General features: G+C 34.1%; 1 protein-coding gene across 2 annotated transcripts in view; it reads right to left on the reverse strand.

Annotated features, from left to right (window-relative positions):
- Nucleotides 1-19,329, reverse strand: part of Nhe2 (Na[+]/H[+] hydrogen exchanger 2) — a 198,936-nt gene that overhangs the window by 151,431 nt on the left and 28,176 nt on the right. For both annotated transcript variants that reach the window (XM_085960114.1, XM_085960113.1), the window contains exon 2: nt 18,474-18,762. In XM_085960114.1, coding sequence (XP_085816240.1) covers nt 18,474-18,762 — 289 coding nt within the window. The remainder of the gene's footprint in view (nt 1-18,473; nt 18,763-19,329) is intronic.

The following is a 19,329-nucleotide window of genomic DNA, read 5'->3' on the forward strand; positions in this document are numbered from 1 at the left end:
TCCTATACCATTCATCCGATTGCGATGAAACCTTCGTCAGTTGTTGTGGTAACATCCGCAAAGGTTTCTGAATAAGTACAACCATCTTCTTCTTCTTCTTCATTATATCTTATGGTTCCTATACTTTATACATTATTCTTTATACTTTATACATTATTCGTATGGTTCCTATACCATTCATCCGATTGCGATGAAACCTTCGTCAGTTGTTGTGGTAATATCCGCAAAGGTTTCTGAATAAGAACAATCATCTCCTTCTTCTTCTTCTTCTTCATCATTCTATCTTCTTTTATTTGTATGTTCCCTATACCATTCTTTCGATTGCGATGAAACTTTCGTTAGTGGTTGTGCCAACACCTGCAAAGGTTTCTGAATTAGTACAACCATCTTCTTCTTCATTATATCTTCTTTTATTCGTGTGGTTCCTACACTAATCATCCGATTGCGATGAAACCTTCGTCAGTTGTTGTGGTAACACCCGCAAAGGTTTCTGAATTAATACAACCATCTTCTTCTTTTATTTTATATTCTTCCATTCATCCGATTGCAATAAAACTTTCGTCAATAATTGTGCCAAAACCTGCAAAGGTTTCTGAATTAGAATAACCATCTCTTTCTTCTTCTATTCGCAATGAAATTTTGGTGAGTTGTCGTGCGCATGCCCACAAAGATTTCTGGATTAGAAAATCATCTACTTCTTCTATTCGTATGCGTTCCTATAACATTCAACCGATTGCGATGAAACTTTTGTGAGTTGTTGTGCGTACACCTGCGAAGGTTTCTAAATTAGTATTATATAAAATACAACGTTTATTGTTTGTTTGTTCCATGCAATTTTGATTTTTTTTACTACATATTAATAACGTTTGCATCATAGACTATAGATACATCTAGACACCACCCGTTGCATTGCTAAATGAAGCTGCGTGCCATGCGTTTGGTTTGGCGAACGCATTTGTCTACAAATGTTCGAGACCATAGACCATTTCGGTAGTGCTCGCCCAAAGTGCTCGCACTAGACGCTCAGAATTAAAATATAATTTTCTATTTTTTTTACGTTATATAGTATTTTTAAGCGGTCAAAATGCAACCATTAGGTAAAGATATCCATAATTTAAGTTATTTTAAAGAAACACTAGGTCACTGATAATATATATAATAATATACAAATAAATTATCATGAACATGTATCAACTTACCTATGAAACGTAATACCATATTCTTGCTTATCAGTATGGCTACCATATTTTAATACAACACACAGAACCATCTTTCCTACTTAATTAACAAAAAATATTTACCATTGACTTTATGTCTAACACAAAAAATAGCAATTTAGCAACACGAGCTACGATGCTACGTGAAGCGATTCTCCACGATTTGTTGGCGATACTTTTATAAACTAACGAAAACATATGTAGACCTTTTATCTTAATCTAGCGCGTGTCGCAGAGATTATAAGGGTGCCGAATACTTTCTCACTCGCACTCATGCATCGTTTTTGTTCAGGCCTTGGTTTGCATACTTTGGATTCGATTTTAATTTAGTGGTCTTTTGTTTGACCTATACTCCTATTAGAATTATTTTCATATTGCCATATTGTATAACACAGATATTTTAATATTAAAAAAAAAAAATTACCTCTTATTATTTTTTAAATATCTAAGATAAATATAACCACGAAGCGACCCTGTGCGAAGCCGGGTACTTCAGCTAGTATATTATAAAACTTAATGTCAAAAATAAAAATCGGTGAAACCTTCTTAATAATTAATTGTTAAAATGAATTACGGATATCAGTTTTGTTTAGCCTACACGAAATGTATTGTCAAATTTACTGGGTGATAGTCTCACACTGTTTACAGCAGTGGTCGCCAACCTTTTTATCGCCGCGGACCGGTGAACGTTTGATAATTTTACCGCGGCCCGCTGACGGGGGGCGTTGATTGTTTATATTTTAGATTGTTTTGATTTAATAATTTTAACTTAATTGTATTTAAACATGCCTTCAAAATAAAATACAGTTACACAAAAAAATAATATAAAGTGATTTAATATTTTAACTCTCTAGAACGCTAAATCAATGAGAACCCTGAGCTTGCTTCTTTGCAACGAGATGGTTCCATCTGGGGGTAATAGGAGACAATGACACCCGAAATGTGTTGCTTATGTCCAGTTTATTCTGATGTTTTGTTTTGGTTGCTGTCATTGCAGAAAACCCCGCTCCACAGAGATAGGATGTCAGAAATGGCAATAGGGATTTAAGTGCTATGGTGGCAATCTCCGGTTAACCTTTCATCCATGGAAAGTCGCACAAAACCGAGAGAAATACACCACAGTAAATAAAATGGAAATAATTAAATGTTCCTTGGGCGGCCCGGGGGTTGGGGTCCACTGGTTTACAGGACGCATTGTATTATGTTGTAGTATTATTACTACGACGATGGTTGGTGTGCCATGTGTGTTTGGCAGAGCAAACAAGTTGAAAACCACTGGCGTAGACAATTTTTGTTGATCAATTAAATTTTTCAATGTCAATGCTATCAATTAACTTACAGTGATTATTTAAGACGCTTGCATTCTGACTTACTGCTTTACACTAGGGATACATATCACATTATGAAGATATTGACCTCAAAATCAATGACATGAAAAATATCACCTATCCCGACCCGATTCAAATACTAATCAGCGACGGACAGATTAGATTATCTATTCTGTGTGTAAACAATTTTAGTTACCTGGGGATGGCACTTCGCATAGAACGAATGATATCCAAATGAAAATGGCAGGTGCAGCATTCTACTAAACTCAATGTGAAGTGAAGTAGGTAGATGTGCGATTATTTCAGAGTTGCGCTCCCTCTTCCACACACTGTGAATTTAATGTAGCCCGTGGGATTCATGCACCAGAGAAATTGTTCGCCCAGTGCCAGTGGGGATGCACTGGACGCCATAATATTATAGGCCCGTGAAGATTAAGTCTATCCGAGCTATGAGCTATTGTGGACTTTTATAACGTGGTTGTTGGGGACTACTTTCAAATATGTCCAATGGGAAAAGTTTTTGAGACAATTTATCGAAAAATGACCTTACTGTCGATTGTGCTGACTCTAGTTCTAGTAGGCGATGCGAAGCGATGCTGACGATACTTTTATTTATACAACGTTTTTATTAGCTCGTATTCTTATTTGTCCGGTGGTTGTTTATCCGGTACAAATCTTGCAATCGATTTTAACTAACTTCCCGACTAGCTAGACATTTGAAACATTTAGAATATATTATCAGAACACGATGCCAATGCATTCTTTTAGCCATTTAACATCTTTAAGTAAAATCGAATTCATTTTCAGTGAATTTCGGAAGAAATCCGTAATCCAATCCACTATTATTGGTTGCTAAGCGGGTGGTCCTAGCAACTAAATTATTAATATATACGTGCGTTACTATGGAAATCAAAATGACATTTCAGTAAGTATTCTATATTTTTGTTTTTTATTTACTTCATAATATCAACTACAAGTTTGAGCATATTGAGCATAATAATTCAACAGAAAATTTAAAAACGTTACTTTTATCTTGTAATTATTTAAATTTACTTCCCAGGTGTTGATATTACCTAAGTTGTCGCCAGACAATGAAAAAAAATACGAAATTAGCTCCACTGTTTTTTGAGATATATTTTATTTTTGCTGTGGTTTTCGCAAAATTTCGTGTCGCCAAGTATAAAAAAGTTAACAATTATATGACTCATTAAATTGGACTTAATATTAGATAATCGAGATGCCTATTGAATAGTCCATGTTTATAAATTCGGATCTCAGAGTCACCCAATTGCTCGAGGAGTCCAATACAATATCGGAGTACAATATCGATGGAGGATGAGAATAATTGCAATTGCAATCTTAAACAGATTAGACGTCAGTCTCAAAATGATGTCATTGCGAAATGTAGTACTAATTCAATATGTGAGTACTTGTCTATTACTCAGTATAAAATGATTTAATAAACGGAAATGTGTCAATGTGATATTTGCATAAATAAAAAAGCAAAGAGTTCAAAGGATCAGCTTAGAAAATTAGGTCTGGGAACGTTCGTGAATTAAAAAACAAAACACACACAAGAAAGTTTAAAGTTGGAAGATAAAGTAGTCGCTGTGTGCTGGTACTATGATACCTGATGAAGACTCAGAGATGAAACGCTGCTTCTTGTGATACTTGTGAAGATATAGGAAAACCATGCAGCGTCTTGGCAAGATTAAGATGCGACATTGAAACTCGCTCGACCATATACAATAGATGCCTCAAAAGAGTGTCAACCTGACCTGCCGTTTTTCAAGAAAACTAGTTTCCAGTTAAATTATAACTAGGTACCTGTAACACATGTTTTCATTGTCTTGTTCAGTCGAGAACTTGTATAACAGAAAGTATCCGTTACGGTGTTCGATATACCATTAAAATCATGCTACTTTTAACCATAAATAGTAATACCTATGTTGGTCACTATAATTTGTATCTTAACAATTAAATGTAATGAAAACCTTCAGTCAGATATTAAATAACCCAACAATCTAGTAAACTTGAAACCCATTTCTAATAAACAGAAAGTTTTCAGCAAAGTTAGCGACTAAAAATTCAAGTTTACTTAGGGAAAGTTTCTAGGTTAAGCTTTCATTTAATGCCGAGATCCCAAATTTATCTCCCAAGGCCAGTTTGCGAAGGCTTTCCGTTCTGAGTTTCCGGAGCTTTAATGCTGGCAAAGCATCATTGTATTCAGTTTGGTCACGTGGAATGCAACTCTACTGAAAGTGCGGGAGTAAACCTTTACGACTGAAGGACGCTCGATATTATTATTATTCAAAACTACCCTTAAATTTCATTAGAATAATTAGACGTATAAGTTCAAGTCCGGTGACAAGAATATGAGGGAGTGCAAAAAAGACTCACCTATTTATGCAAGAAGTCCATCCTCCGATCCTTGGATTTTGAAAACACGTTAATAACACGAATATTAAAGTCCGGTATTGACGATATCAATTGTTTTTCTATACTTAGCATCGCAAGAGCATTTAGCCTGCCTTGAGACATGGTATTTCTCAAAAATGACTTAACTCTCTTTAAAGTTGAGAAACAACGCTCACTTTCCACTGAAGTCATCGGAATTGTACAAATTATTTTTAATAGGGTAACACTTTCACTAAATACTTTCAGTAAATTATTATTAGTGAAAAGTTGAAGTATCGACAATGCTCCATCAGTAACGTAGAAATCTTCTCTACTGTATAAGACTATTAGTTCATTTTTAAGTTTAAATTTGTCAATAATGTCGTATAATGATGTTACCGTATTAAAATCTGTAGTTGGAAAATTTGTATGATAATCCCGGAACTTTTCACTAAAAAACAATTTGGCTATTACTAAATGACCTTTATATTCGAAACAATCTTTCGCTTGGTTCACTATAATGTCGCATACTTCATTGCATATCACAGAATGAGGTAAATCATTGGGACGACGTTTTTTCGATGGTTGAATTTGTGACATATGATTATTTTGACGAATACATTGTATAGCACGCGTAAAGTGTTCAATGTCCATATTTATCTCCAACACGTCCTTTGACCTCGATTGAAGTTGTTTAAAAAGTATATCACAGTTTGGCATAATTTTGGCAAAGAAATCTAACCAATAGTTAAAATTGTCTTCGTTTAAATACCGTAACAACATTCCAGCTTGATTAATGGTATCGGCGTCTAAATTTTCAGATTCTAAAACGTGTTCCATGCACTATTTTAACTGATCTCGATAAGTATGGACAACAGTAACTGTTCTTATATTAAAATTCCACCTCGTTGTTGGTGCTGCTGGTATATTTCTATGAACTATTTCTTTCAAGATATCAGTTCGCTTCGCAGACCTCGAAAAAAAAATTGGAAACGCTCGTAAATTAGCAAAAAAGTTTCGGACTATGGTGTTAGCTGAAACACTTCTTTCCATTATCAAATTCAATTGATGTGCATAACAATGTATGAAGTGTGCGTGTGGATACGAAGCTTTTATCAAAGCCTGTACACCACCTAATCGGCCACTCATCACGGATGCGCCGTCATAACTCTGGCCAATTAGTTGTGCTTGTTTAATGTCGAGAAGTTCTAGTTCTTTCAAAATTTCAGATGCAATACCTGCCGCAGTGTGGTTTTTCGGCGTCATAAATTTCCAGAATCGTTCATGGATCTGTCCGCGTAGTTCATACCTTATGACCAAAACAAGTTGTTCTGTAGTAGATACGTCCGTTGTTTCATCTGCTTGTATAGCTACAAACTTGCTTTGTGATATTTCATTTTTAATTTCGTTACGGCACACCTCTAGAATCGAATCTAAAATGTCATTTTGAATCGTTTTTGATGTACCCTTAAAAACACTATTGCTCTCCAAATGCTGTTTCATGGCTATGTCAATTTCCGAGACAAAGTCAATAAGCCCTCGGTAAACACCTGGATTATTTGAATCTGCAGATTCATCATGTCCTCTAAGAGCTAATTCAAATGCACCACAGAACTTCACACAGTCAATCAATCTGGATAAAATATAACGATTTTTGTCGACACGTTCGTTAAATTGTTTCACAGATAAACGGTACCCTGCATCCAATTGTGAACGTATATCTATTTCTCCCAAGACTGCAAGTTGCATTTCATTTAAAATATGTTTTTCTGAACCACTGTGTTTTTTGATTTTTACTGACAGGTGGATCAAGTCTTGAATCCCATGGACCGTCCAGTTAACACCTCCGCCGAACAACAGACACGGAAAACAAAATAGGGTATTAAGAATATTACATCCGCAAAGCCATTGTGTTTTTGAGTACATTTGCACATTAAATTTCCGATTAACAATCTTCGTTTTCACTGTACACTTTTGAATTAAATTTATAGATGGCAAAGGACGGCCTGCCACTTTAATATCAATTCGTTTGGAAAAATCGTGACGATTGTCCTAAATATATGCAACTGAATACACGGTACTTATTGTAAATACTATTAAATCTATATTATAAACCCAACTGTCGAACGATCAACCCATAGACTATATCAACCAAACTAACAGTCGTGAATATGATTATATTTTTGACACAATATGCATCGACATGAAGTTCGTCATTTCATTATAATAATTAGGCTTCCAACCGTACCTCGACGCGTCGCCTGAGTTATATGTAGGAATATTCATATTGGTTAGTGAGGTTTGTGTATAAAAGTCCACATGACTAGTTTATGTGTGTGTGCTTTCGACCGGTACACTGTACTTGAAATGAAAAAAAGATGAAAAACATCGTTTCCAACGAAGACTCATGTAGTCTTATATAACTTTGGTGATTTTGATTCTACAAGCTTCATTTCTTTTGTCGTTGTGGTTGTCCGCTATAAATGTGTGCGTGTAAAATGTTGCGTAAATTCAAGGAACACTTCGAATAATGCTCCTGGCGTGTCACATCGATGGAATTATTACGTGTGTATTGGTCGCGTCTCATCGACATTGTTTTTTCGACATTTGTGTGTATGGGTGACTGAGGCGAAGTGTTGAAGCGCTTGCGTTACCATTGTTCGAAAACGCGCGGAATTTAAAATGAGTGATTTCGCATAAGTTTTCGATATCGCATTTTTCTGAATACATGGGGGTTTTATATTATATATTTGTATTTAATCTATGATGGGAGTGCACTGCACACTTTGCTCCTTTACTAGAGCCGTCCCTGTTGGGCCATTTATATTTATAGTCGTATTCAGGCAGTTAATTATCCAGGGTAGTTAACTGTTAGGTGTGATATTTTTTATCACTGCCGCCCATGACCGCGTTATCCGCGAGCTGTAAAATGTTGTTGTGTAACACAGTTAACACGTCTTACTTGTTTTTAATCGGATGCATTTGTAATCAAGTAAGACGCAGTGCGGTGGGTTGTACATATCATACTTATTGTAGACAATCGCCTTGATTAACGAATTGCCCCGTGTAATATAGTGTGTTACCGTATTAACTATTTAGAATAGCTCTGCAGGAGTGTTAACGGCAGAAATGATTTTAGCCAATGGACGAGATTTTGGTAGGCAAGCATTTAAAAAAAACATTAATTTGCGAATTGAAAAACTATTTCTTTTCTGTTTCAAATAAAATGATAATAATATTAATCAATTCTTCTTTTCTTTCTTTCGACCATGTCTGATCCTAATAGGATTATATGGGCCTCCACAGAGTAGAGGTTTGTATTGACAGATTTTGTTTTTTTACGAGAAATGGATGTCAGCCACTTGCTCAACCTATTAGGTCCATACCCTGACAGGTTCGAATCCTGGATATGGCAAGTACACACATAATGTTTTTCAATTAATCAATAGATATTCCTAATACCTAGTGACATCGCTTTTTTATAATGGCGCCCCTCTGTATGCATTTCAATCTTCACTGTCCCTCGTTAAGCAGATTCACTGCACATTTTGGTTTTATATATTATTATATTATAAAGAGTGTTTTCAGGTCAGCACCAACCTCCCTGTTGAAATAATAATACACGTTCTTAGCTTAACATATTTTTATAATTTCAAATGAATCAGTTTTTTTCAAAATCAGTATTCACTCTGACACAACCCCCTCCCCACCAAAAATATTCCATCCTTTCTCTACCTCGATTCACCACCGTATTCGTCCTGAGTAAGAGGGCAATTTGTTACTACCTACAATGATTACCTATCTCATTTTAATGAAAACTTAAGCTTGTTTATCATTGATCAAATTTAAATTGATGATACGTGCACGTTTTAGTGTAACATGGTAAAATTTGTAAAAGTCTATTTGTCGTTTTCATTTTTTATGGACATACTTTTTAAAGAAACGGCAAGAGTATCTAAAAATTCTTCATTCATAAAAATAGTAAGATCCAATTATCTAAGCATTTTAATATAAAAATAAAATTCTTCCGCGATATTAATGGTAGGTACCTATCTAGGGGTTTTTCAATGTCTTTCGGGAGTATTGATTGCGAATGGAATCGAATTATATTAAAAATGGCCGGAATGCAATCTGACAGCTGGTGTCTTGCAAACTTCCCGCCAAAAAACATGTCATAAAATGTTGCCTACTAAAAAACGATTTCGTCAAAATAGTTGACGGCTATTAAATGCGTATTGCGACTGGACGTCGGCCAGGCATTTCGGGGGAATTCGTCACATCATTTTCAGTGTTACGTATTTTCATAACCAGAAATGTGATTATAGTATGCAGATTTCCCGCGTTTGAAAGCTTTGGCTATTTCTATTGATTTACGAGCAGTTAGTAGAGATACTACACAGTGTAAAAGCTCGCTGTGCAGGGGGAACATCGTATGGGGTATAATTTTTAAAATGGAAAATTTGACAATACACAATATTGTTAGCTATATTTAAAAAAAAACATGAAATTCTAGACAGGTGTACCGTCCCAGCTTTTCAAAATAGGTACCTAAGTATTGAAAGTGAAACAACTAAAGTGTTTAATTATATCTGAGAGATTAACCGATTAAAATATATCATACAACATAATGTTCAATAAATAATTGATAAACTGCATGATAATTCGTCTCTCGTTGGTTTGAAATTGAAAATGAAAACTTAGAAAACCAACGTTTTGTGCAATAGCACACGTCCTGATTCAGATTTCCCGCTGAGTAGTGACGGGAAAAACATGACAGCTTCAAATACCTGGGGGCCTTTCGACTTTAGTTTTTGGCGAAATTTAGGAGGAGCTAAAAGAATCCTGACGATTTCGGTTTATGAACGGAATTTCATTTCATTTTGTGAAATAAGTAAGGTGCCGTGAAAGAATAATTGTCTTTAAACGCTTTTAAAGAATACCGGTATCCAATAAGCGAAAAACCGGTATCGATATTTTCATTCGGTATTGCTATCCCTAAATACGACAATACTACTTTGTTGATCTCTCCGAACGAGCCATCAAATTAATTGTAACTAATGTAGGTAATAACACCAATGTAATTTGAAACATCACTATTATTGATTTTGTGGAATAATTTTATTTACTGTACTTTCTAATATTTTTTTATTACCAAAATTAAAACTGTCCGAAAATCTAACGTAGTATTTTAAAATAAATTTGACGCACTATCTGTATAGTTCTTATTTCTATATATTATAAATTAATTCTTCAAAGAAACTAATTTAATAAAAAAAACTATATCGCGATTTTTCTTTAGATTCGTTGCAATAATAATGTTGACCTTGTGATGTCATCACTTGCAAGCGCTCCAGTTGCGAAATACATTTGGACCTTTGCCAATTTTCTGTTTTAGATAAATAATTATATTTTAGCGCAGTAGAATTTTGACCTATCCGCGTAAAGTAAAAGAACCATTAGTGAGACAATAGCAATGACATAATAAAATCATTATTCGCACTCTATGGAATGCTGTCAGTACATTTTCTTCTTCTTCATCATCCTGTGATAAATAAGCGATTTTTCCAGAATTTTATCGTTAGGGCCTAGATGCGTAGACCAAAATACAATGACAAATGTCAAACTGTTAATTATTAGTGATGTCACATCGTGTTCCGCCATTATTTTTGTGGTAATTTTTGATACTACATACTAAAATATTTTTAAATTACAAAGATTGGAAAAATTGTGCAAACGGCACAATGTTAATTGAAATTTAAATAATAAAACAATTTAATCGTTGCTTTATCATCAGTTAACCACTTGAGGATAAAGTATACTTTATAAGCATAAGGGATACTAGATTATTATTTGTTTTTTTTATTAACATGGCAATAATTTCGTGTCCTACAGAGATGCGTGTTTACGAAAACAAATGACAATGTTATTGATATTACAATTTCATGTATTTACTAGCCCTTCATATTATTTGCGTATTTAATCGGTTTTATAAATACTATGTCAAATGTTTGCAAGGGTTTTTGGTTGTTTTTTGCGCGAACACTCGCAATATGCCACCTGTCACTAGTCATATGCGCATCTTTTTTCACGCAAAACAGACCATACATGGCTAAAATAATATCTAATAGTGATTCGTGGTATTCTATGTATTAATTGAGCTCGTAAACAATAAAAATGATTTTGGATGTGAGCCTGTAACGTTAGAGTGTTTGAATTTGTAAATCTAGAATAACTAATATGCTGTACATTGGCACATTGAAACGTATCGACTGTAAATTATTGTCACACGCGTTATTTTTAATATTTACTTAGATCAGACTATCAGAGTTTTCCAATATTTCTTGACCATTTTTCATAATATGTGTCTTTTTCACCGAGGAAAATCTTAACTAATATGAAAATTGTAAGTGTAATAATTTTATTATTGATGTGATTATAGTACTGTATAATTAAGTGTATAATTAAATAAATCAATTTCTATAACGCCCTATTTTCCCCCACTTTTCTCAGTTGTCTCTATTGCTGCATCCGGGAGCAGTAATACCCCACGTCGGTAAACCTCAGAACTAAATGTCCACGATGGCTTGGTGTATTTGGTTGCGATTATGAACGATTATTGGCGCCGTCTATCCTTTTAAAGGACATGATCTGTCTGTACTTGTGATTGTTTTGGTTTCTATGTAAGTCGACCACGTTTCTTGTTCGAAATGTCAATGCATGTAACATATTATACTAAAACAAGATTTTTGTGCTAATAGCTGGCAGATTTCCGCAGAAATTCCACGAAAACTACTCTCATTTTTTTAAATTTATTTATATCAGGCCTCTTGTAACGTGTTACCTTTAAGCAGTGCACGCCCTGTCAATTCACATATGACGTCACTGCATACAGCTAAACCTGCTAAACTATACCTATACTAAATATTCTGGGACATTTGAGGCAATGCAATTAAAAATAATTAATATTAAATTGAAATACCTACGACGTAATAGTTGAAACTTTAAAATTATTAATTTCATGTCTGTGGCTGTAAATATAAATCGATATAGCCGGCTGAAATAATAATTGTACAGTGTTGACCGGTGGTTGAATATATAATTATTTTAGTAGCTCAATATTTTCATTCAGCGTCTGACCTACGAACACGCCAAGGTAACTAACTAACCAATCTGTGATTTATGGATTCATAAAACTAAAAATATTTGAAACAAAAAACAGATGGTTATTCAAGTCACTCACTGTTTGTAATATCGAGAGATGTTTCAGACTACCGTATTTATACCTTTTACTGTGGTTTCAGACATGGGCCCCCAGGCTAGGATCTTTGGTGGCCCCCCTACCTATCGCTAAGGATAAAGGCATTGTGATGGTCTACAGTAGCGTTTTGCAAATGGTCTACGCGGTAAAATTAATGTGTATGTTTAGTGTTTTATTGTCCTATATTTTAATACATCCATTTGAATTATGGGGATGTCGAGTATTGATACACAATTAAAAATTGTAAGTCAAGGAAAATAGCACCGCAGGCGACTTTTTTTTACTATTAAAGCAAATTTTTTATGTGTTTTTATCTCACTTATCTGGTCGTCTCGCCTTGCCGGGCCCCTCCTGAGCCTGGACCCCCAGGCTAGAGTCCTGTCAGCCCCCCCCCCGTTGTGGGGCCCATGGTTTCAGACTACGAAATCAACTTCAGAACATCGTTTCTCTCAGGGGTCGACAACGTTTACAAAATAACACAAAGCAATAACTTTACATAGGTACTACATAGTAATTAAATATTACTTTTCAATACATTTGCTTTATTATAAATTCATGAGTAAATTAATTAGAATTAACTTTACTGAAACTCATCAAAATGTGTATAAGATATTATAAGTAACTGTGAATACTTTTCATTTTAATACTACATATTCGAAAATATTACCGACATGCGCTTATTTCTTTGTTATATTATATTATTATTCTTCCAAAGGCTTTTGATTGTTTGCTCATGATCAAAGAAAAACAACAGAAAGCTCGTATAAGGGCGTGGGTGGGTAAAGAAAAACATCTCAAAGCTCGATCGAGTTAATTCTTTGAATAGCAAAGTTATGATTAAGGTTTTGGCTGGTATGTTACTTGGTATGCATAACATTGAGAAATATATTTTCATTAATTTTCCGTCCAATTAATTCTTGCAGAAATAAAGATTTCGTTATCCGTACTCAGTTATTTTATGAATTTCAACTATGGAGATGCCATGAAAATGACCTTAACATTATGGAGATTTATATCCCTATGGCTAGCAGTGGCGAAGGGTGACTTTTGGAAAGAGGTAGGCTGTGGAGATCTGATAAAAAGAACACAATTGTCAGGTATAATTACTTGAAATAAGAAGATAATACGATATTACTACTAATGAATAGGTACACACTAATGACAACGACACACTAATTTAATGAATCCTCAAAAACTCACTGATGACATAAAATTAAGCGATCAGTTTAAATTACGTATTTTTCAAACCATTTATACACATCAAAAATCATTAGATAACAGTTCTTTTATTTTTAAAAACAGTCTATATTTATTAATATTAGATTAAACACTATAGAAATAAATTTTTTGAATTATCTAATTATTAATTATTTTGGGCAAAGTACTGTCATGAGTCATGATAACAGTATTATGTGCGACGGTTTTAGGGTCTGCGATCGAAGCTTACATTAGTTCATACGATTCAATAGACTGGGCGTGGCTACGTTACGTAAAGTCCATATGAAAAAAATTGAGAATTATTTGAAATATAATCCGACATTTATTTACGTCAAGACAGATGGCGCACTGTGGTATATTTTTTTCAAATCTTTGCAGATAGTTTTGTAATTATCTGTGTAATACATTCCTATACATACGGCATCTCTCGTTGGCAAAATTATTTATTTTATAGAATATATAATCAAGTGATTATATCAATAAGTCAATATGCAATTAAAAAATATTTTTCTTAAGAAGGTAGGCTTCAAATAATCGCCTAGTATAGAGTCTTCGCCACTGATGGCTAGGGATTGCAATACCGGTATTCCAGTATTTATCAATACCGAAATACCGGTTTTAAAAATCCAAAATACCGACATTTTCGGTATTAAGAAACCACACTCGTTTACGTTTGTGATGATGAATTTAATGTTATTTCTTCATTTGTTTGTACTGCATTTCCTATTAAATTGAGTGTATAAGTTATGTGCTGATAAAATGCAAAATATTGACTGAATCCAACATAGGCGAAATAACAATAAAACACAATTAATTAAATATACCCATTTATAAAATTGTCTTGATTACCTACTGATATTATTTCGAAATAAAAAACATCCGTGAAAAATGTTCAATTATTTCATAATAACATTATTGATGATTGTACTGGTGTTGAATTGAAGAAGCTTTTACTGCGGCTGTGCTTGTTTACACTTAATGAACGAGCCTTTTTGAAGGCTTTAGTTGAAATTATCAATATATTCAAATTATTTGTTAAAGTCACCAATAATTTTACAATTTTGAAATGTCACCATAATAAAATGTAGTATGTAGGTTTTTTCTTCTATAAAATGATATTTTAAAAAATATTGTAATAGCTATATTTACCGATAAGTACTTATGTTTTAACGAATACCGGTATTACTACTGGTATTCAATAAGAAAAAACCGAAAAACCGGTATTGATATTTTCAATCGGTATTGCCATGCCTACCTATGGCCTACACGCTGTCGAGGGGGTATTCTACTTTCTTGAATTAGAAGGTAGAATACACATCATTCAGGTCATCTTCATAGCCAACTAGTTGAAACTGATAAAATAACCACCGAAATAATACCAATATGACGTCATAGACCAAAAATAGACTGTGAAGCTCTTAATTAGTGACGTTTTTATTGTTACCTTTTCAAAAAATTAGATATCGGTATTTTGACTGTTAATAGTGATTAATAATAAAAACATTAAACGATTTAATTGTTGATGTATCACTGGTTAACTAAATAAACGATTCATTCTGTGTACACTGTATACAGCAGGGTTGGCGAACCTATGGCACGCGTGCCAGAGGTGGCACGTACGAAAATTTAGCTGGCACGTGAACAGTTTTCAAATTCAATTTTATGTGCATAGTATTTCAGGAATCTTCATTTATATTTCATCTTTCCTTACACCCATATATTTTTAAGCTAGCTATTATAGGTAATATTGAAATTTATTGATCGGCAATTAAAAATAAAAATATTCAATCAACAAACATAGACGCATCCTCAAAATTCCTTGTACTGACCGGGGACAAATGTTGAAGTTCTCAATCGAATGGGGAAGGACCGAGAAGTTCTACGTAGTATCAATACCAGGAAACTACAATACCTCGGCCACATTATGAGAGGACAAAAATACAGCATTCCCCAACTCGTCATTCAAGGAAAGATCAATGGGAAGCGTAGCAGAGGATGGCGCCGCATTTCGTGGCTTAAGAACCCCCGTGATTGGTACGAGTACAGCTCCACCGAACTGTTCCGGGTAGCAGACGACAAAGATAAGATCGCCTTGATGGTGGCCGACCTCCGCTAGGGGATGGTACAATAAGAAGAAGAATCAACAAACCTAATTTTATCGGCAGTCATTCAAATATAAAAGCTGCTTGCTACTTTGCCTCATGCATAATCGCTAAAATTGGAAAACCGTTAAATGATGGGGAATATTATGAACGAACCATGGTTAAAATACTCTCATGATCTCATCTTTGGAAATTTTGAAACCAAGAAAAAAACATTCAAAGATTAAAAGGTATGCCTTTGGCTAAGACAGAATCTCAAGAACTCAATTGTAATTTTTGAACATTTACAATAGAATTATTAAAAACTTTTTTTTCATTTTTTTCTCCATGAAAAACTGCTCGGCACGTCGAACAGTCGAAAAATAATATTTGGTAAATTTTGGCACGCGCTCGTAAAAAGGTTCGCCAATACTGGTATACAGTATACCTGGTAAAGTATACTGGATTTGAATATTTTTAATAACACTTGCGAAAGTAAATATCACCATTTTTTTTTGATACATAGTATATATTTTATTGTGGCATTGTTTTTGCGAATTTAATCGATATTAAAAATAATTGCAATTTTGGTTGATTTGTTTTGTCACTTGTCACATATTTTTTGGTATCCGTTAAAAAGCTGATATACGGCGAAATAGCGATTTATGACATTCCATGTATCAGGCCCTTAGTTTATAATAAAAATATGTTTATAGTCAAAAGCCGATTAAGCCGGCGAGGGCAAAGTCGAATCTTTTCAACGTTATGGATCGCTTCAACAAGCTAGGATCCAATACAAAAGTTGAAAAAAAAAATACACAGTTAATTATTAATGTCCTACAATAATATTCTATAAAACTTATAAACACCTTTTATTATTTCCTCATCACTGATTTTCAAGAAATTGGATGAAAAGTCGTATCGTAGGATTTTTCAAAAATCATTATCGTTTTTCGTTGAAAGACCTTTAAGTGGCTATTTTTGTTTATAGAGATTGCTTTTAGAAAGCCTCCTATAATATATGAAACAGCGTACAGGTCAATGGCGTCTCGAATAATAGGATATATTAAATTTAGGAACACTTTATTTTTGCATCTGATCACATCGATGATGACACACGGAAATAAATTATTATTATTCTATACTAACTTTATGTAGTGACTACACTGTTATATTATTTTATCCGGTTTAATGAACTGTGCGAAAATTGCTAATAAAACAACCCTGTAATATAGCTACAGATTGGGCATGAAGAAAAAATGGCGTAAGGGTAAAATACAGCTGTTTTACATAGTGGTAACATGTTATTATAGCAATATAACTAACTCTATTAAATTGCAGAAATCCAAACCTGAGATCTGTTTACTGCATGTTTTTTTATGGAGGTCTAGGGAATCCGCCTGCACAATTAAAAGTAGAATGAATTTACAATATAATAGCTATTGTAAATACCATCTACCATTTGACAGAAAGGATTGACAAACTATAATTATAATAAAATGGCTACCTCCAATGATTAATGCTCAAACCCAACGTTCAAAAAGGATGTGGACAATATTATTATAGTGACACCTAAATTTATCATTACTTCTTTCAGCTATTGAAACTCGTTGGTCAAAATGGATAGCAGACAAATTGCCGTATTTTTTTGTATTACGAGGGATTAGGATTTCATTTTATTTTTTTCATAGTAAATTAGAACTTATGGATTTACAGATATTAAACATACATTAGCGACTATGTTTCGTTGTAACGTTTTTTCAAACAGGCAATTTGATTGCCTTCCAGAAACATTAAGTTAAAACCCAACCAAAAACAGTGACATTTTTACAAGTTTTACTTGTTGAGAATAACTTGATTACAATGGCAACATAAACATGGACTCCTCCAAACTAACCCGCCCCGTACTAAACTCGGTCTTAATCGAGCGTATCACGAGGTCCTACGTTTGGGGATGTGAAGCATCAGCAGGTGTTTACGTCTGGGAATGTCTCAGGAGCAGATACCTAAGTCTTGCTTTCGAGTGAGCTTTGAGTGAGTTTATTGAAAGACGTAATTTAATAAAAAAGTGCCATGGGAGAAAAAGGCAAGGAGACTTAACAAAAATAAAAGAATTTAATGATATATAAGATACAAAAAACAAAGCTAAAACAATACGGACAAACAAAACTATGCGAAAAGATCTTCACGTCCGCAACAAGACGCCAAGACGAATTAATTATTTATAATTTTACCCATTATCTAAACTTCTGTGTACGTCACTGCATTGAATCGTGCATGGAATATTGTCGCCAGGCAATGTGCTTGGCTCACTTGTAAAATAGAGTGTATGTATGTATACCATAATACAATATATTATACTATTATAGGTATATATTAATATATACTGAGCTACATGAAACCGCTTTTATATACGTATAAAATGTGATTGTGTAACAAAAGAAAAGTTAAAATAGATTTTGCTATAAATCTTTTTCCCTCGATAGAATCGAGCCAGGGAAACTTCATGTATAAAAAGTTACACAATATGTCATATGAAAGTTCTTTTTATCTATATACGGTCACGGTCACGGTGATATATATATATTTATCGTCCTACCAACGTATTATTTATATTGGGAATTTTGGTCTATTATAAATGTCTGCACGAACTGTGATACATATTATATATTATTATATTGCTTATTTTAAAAACAAGCATTAAATCCAGGAGAAGCCTTACAGAAAACAACAACACCTCTGACTGTTTACTTGACGAGGACCGACCGTTTTTGATTAGAAGCAAACTTAGTCTCCATTTGTGAGTACTGCAGTTTGAAAACTCTCAATAGTCTCAACAGACCGAAAACTGTGATAGGCCACACTTAATTGTGATTTTATGATGACAAAGCCTATAAACCTTGAATAATTGAAAAGGAATGTAAACAGACAGAAAAAATCTTCTTTTATAAACCATAAAAAAATGTTCACTCACCAATTTTAGCAAGACTCGCGAAGAATATCCACAGACCGATGATGAAGGGCGTTTCCACCCTGGCGAACTCCACCTTCCACACTTCGTACCTCTTCACCTCGTGGTGATGGTGCGGCTTGGTCTCGACGTCTGTCTGTTCAGGAGTTGTGGATGGCATCGTCGTTGGCTGGGTGCCGTCAGCCGTATTGGAGGCTGTGGGAGTGCCATCGGCTGAAGCAGGGCTTATAGGGAAAGACTGCTGGGGACTTGAAGATTCCTGACTTGCTCGGGTTCGATCTAGAGATAGTGCCTAAAATGAGAGAAATAATAGATTAGATTAGGGAAAGAATACAATTAATATATGACAGAAGAAATACAATATGAGTCCAACGTAATGGACGTGTTACGTTTATGTACCTACGACCAAACTAGGACTAATAGTACTTTACAGCGAACGGCAGAAAACTTTGCAGGTATTTTGCCTATCAACGTATTTATTATTGTCGGCCATTTGCCATTCCTTACCTAAACAAACGATTAAACGTCAGAGTGACGGTTGTTACTTTAAACATAAAAACAACGAGAAATAATTATATAATTTTTAGTAATATAAGACGTTACTTAAAGTGTATAGAAATAAACCAACGGCGCTCCAATAAGCGGCCCCTTTTCTTGAGTGTGTAATTTAACAAGATAATTAAGAGCTAGTCGAAGAATCTAAGTTATCACAAGTTTTGTTTTTGTTTTGTTACGCCAAGGCCAAAGTATAACTTCTAACGCGCGTACATAAGTAGGTACACACACCGATTATTTTTCTATAGACAAACAATATGTAGATACTTACTTTTACAAACTGTGTTAAGGGATTTTCAAAAAG

This window comes from Rhyacophila brunnea, unplaced genomic scaffold, assembly GCF_057557595.1.
Source record: "Rhyacophila brunnea isolate RB1 unplaced genomic scaffold, BYU_Rbru_1.0 scaffold_9, whole genome shotgun sequence".
Classification (NCBI taxonomy): domain Eukaryota; kingdom Metazoa; phylum Arthropoda; class Insecta; order Trichoptera; family Rhyacophilidae; genus Rhyacophila; species Rhyacophila brunnea.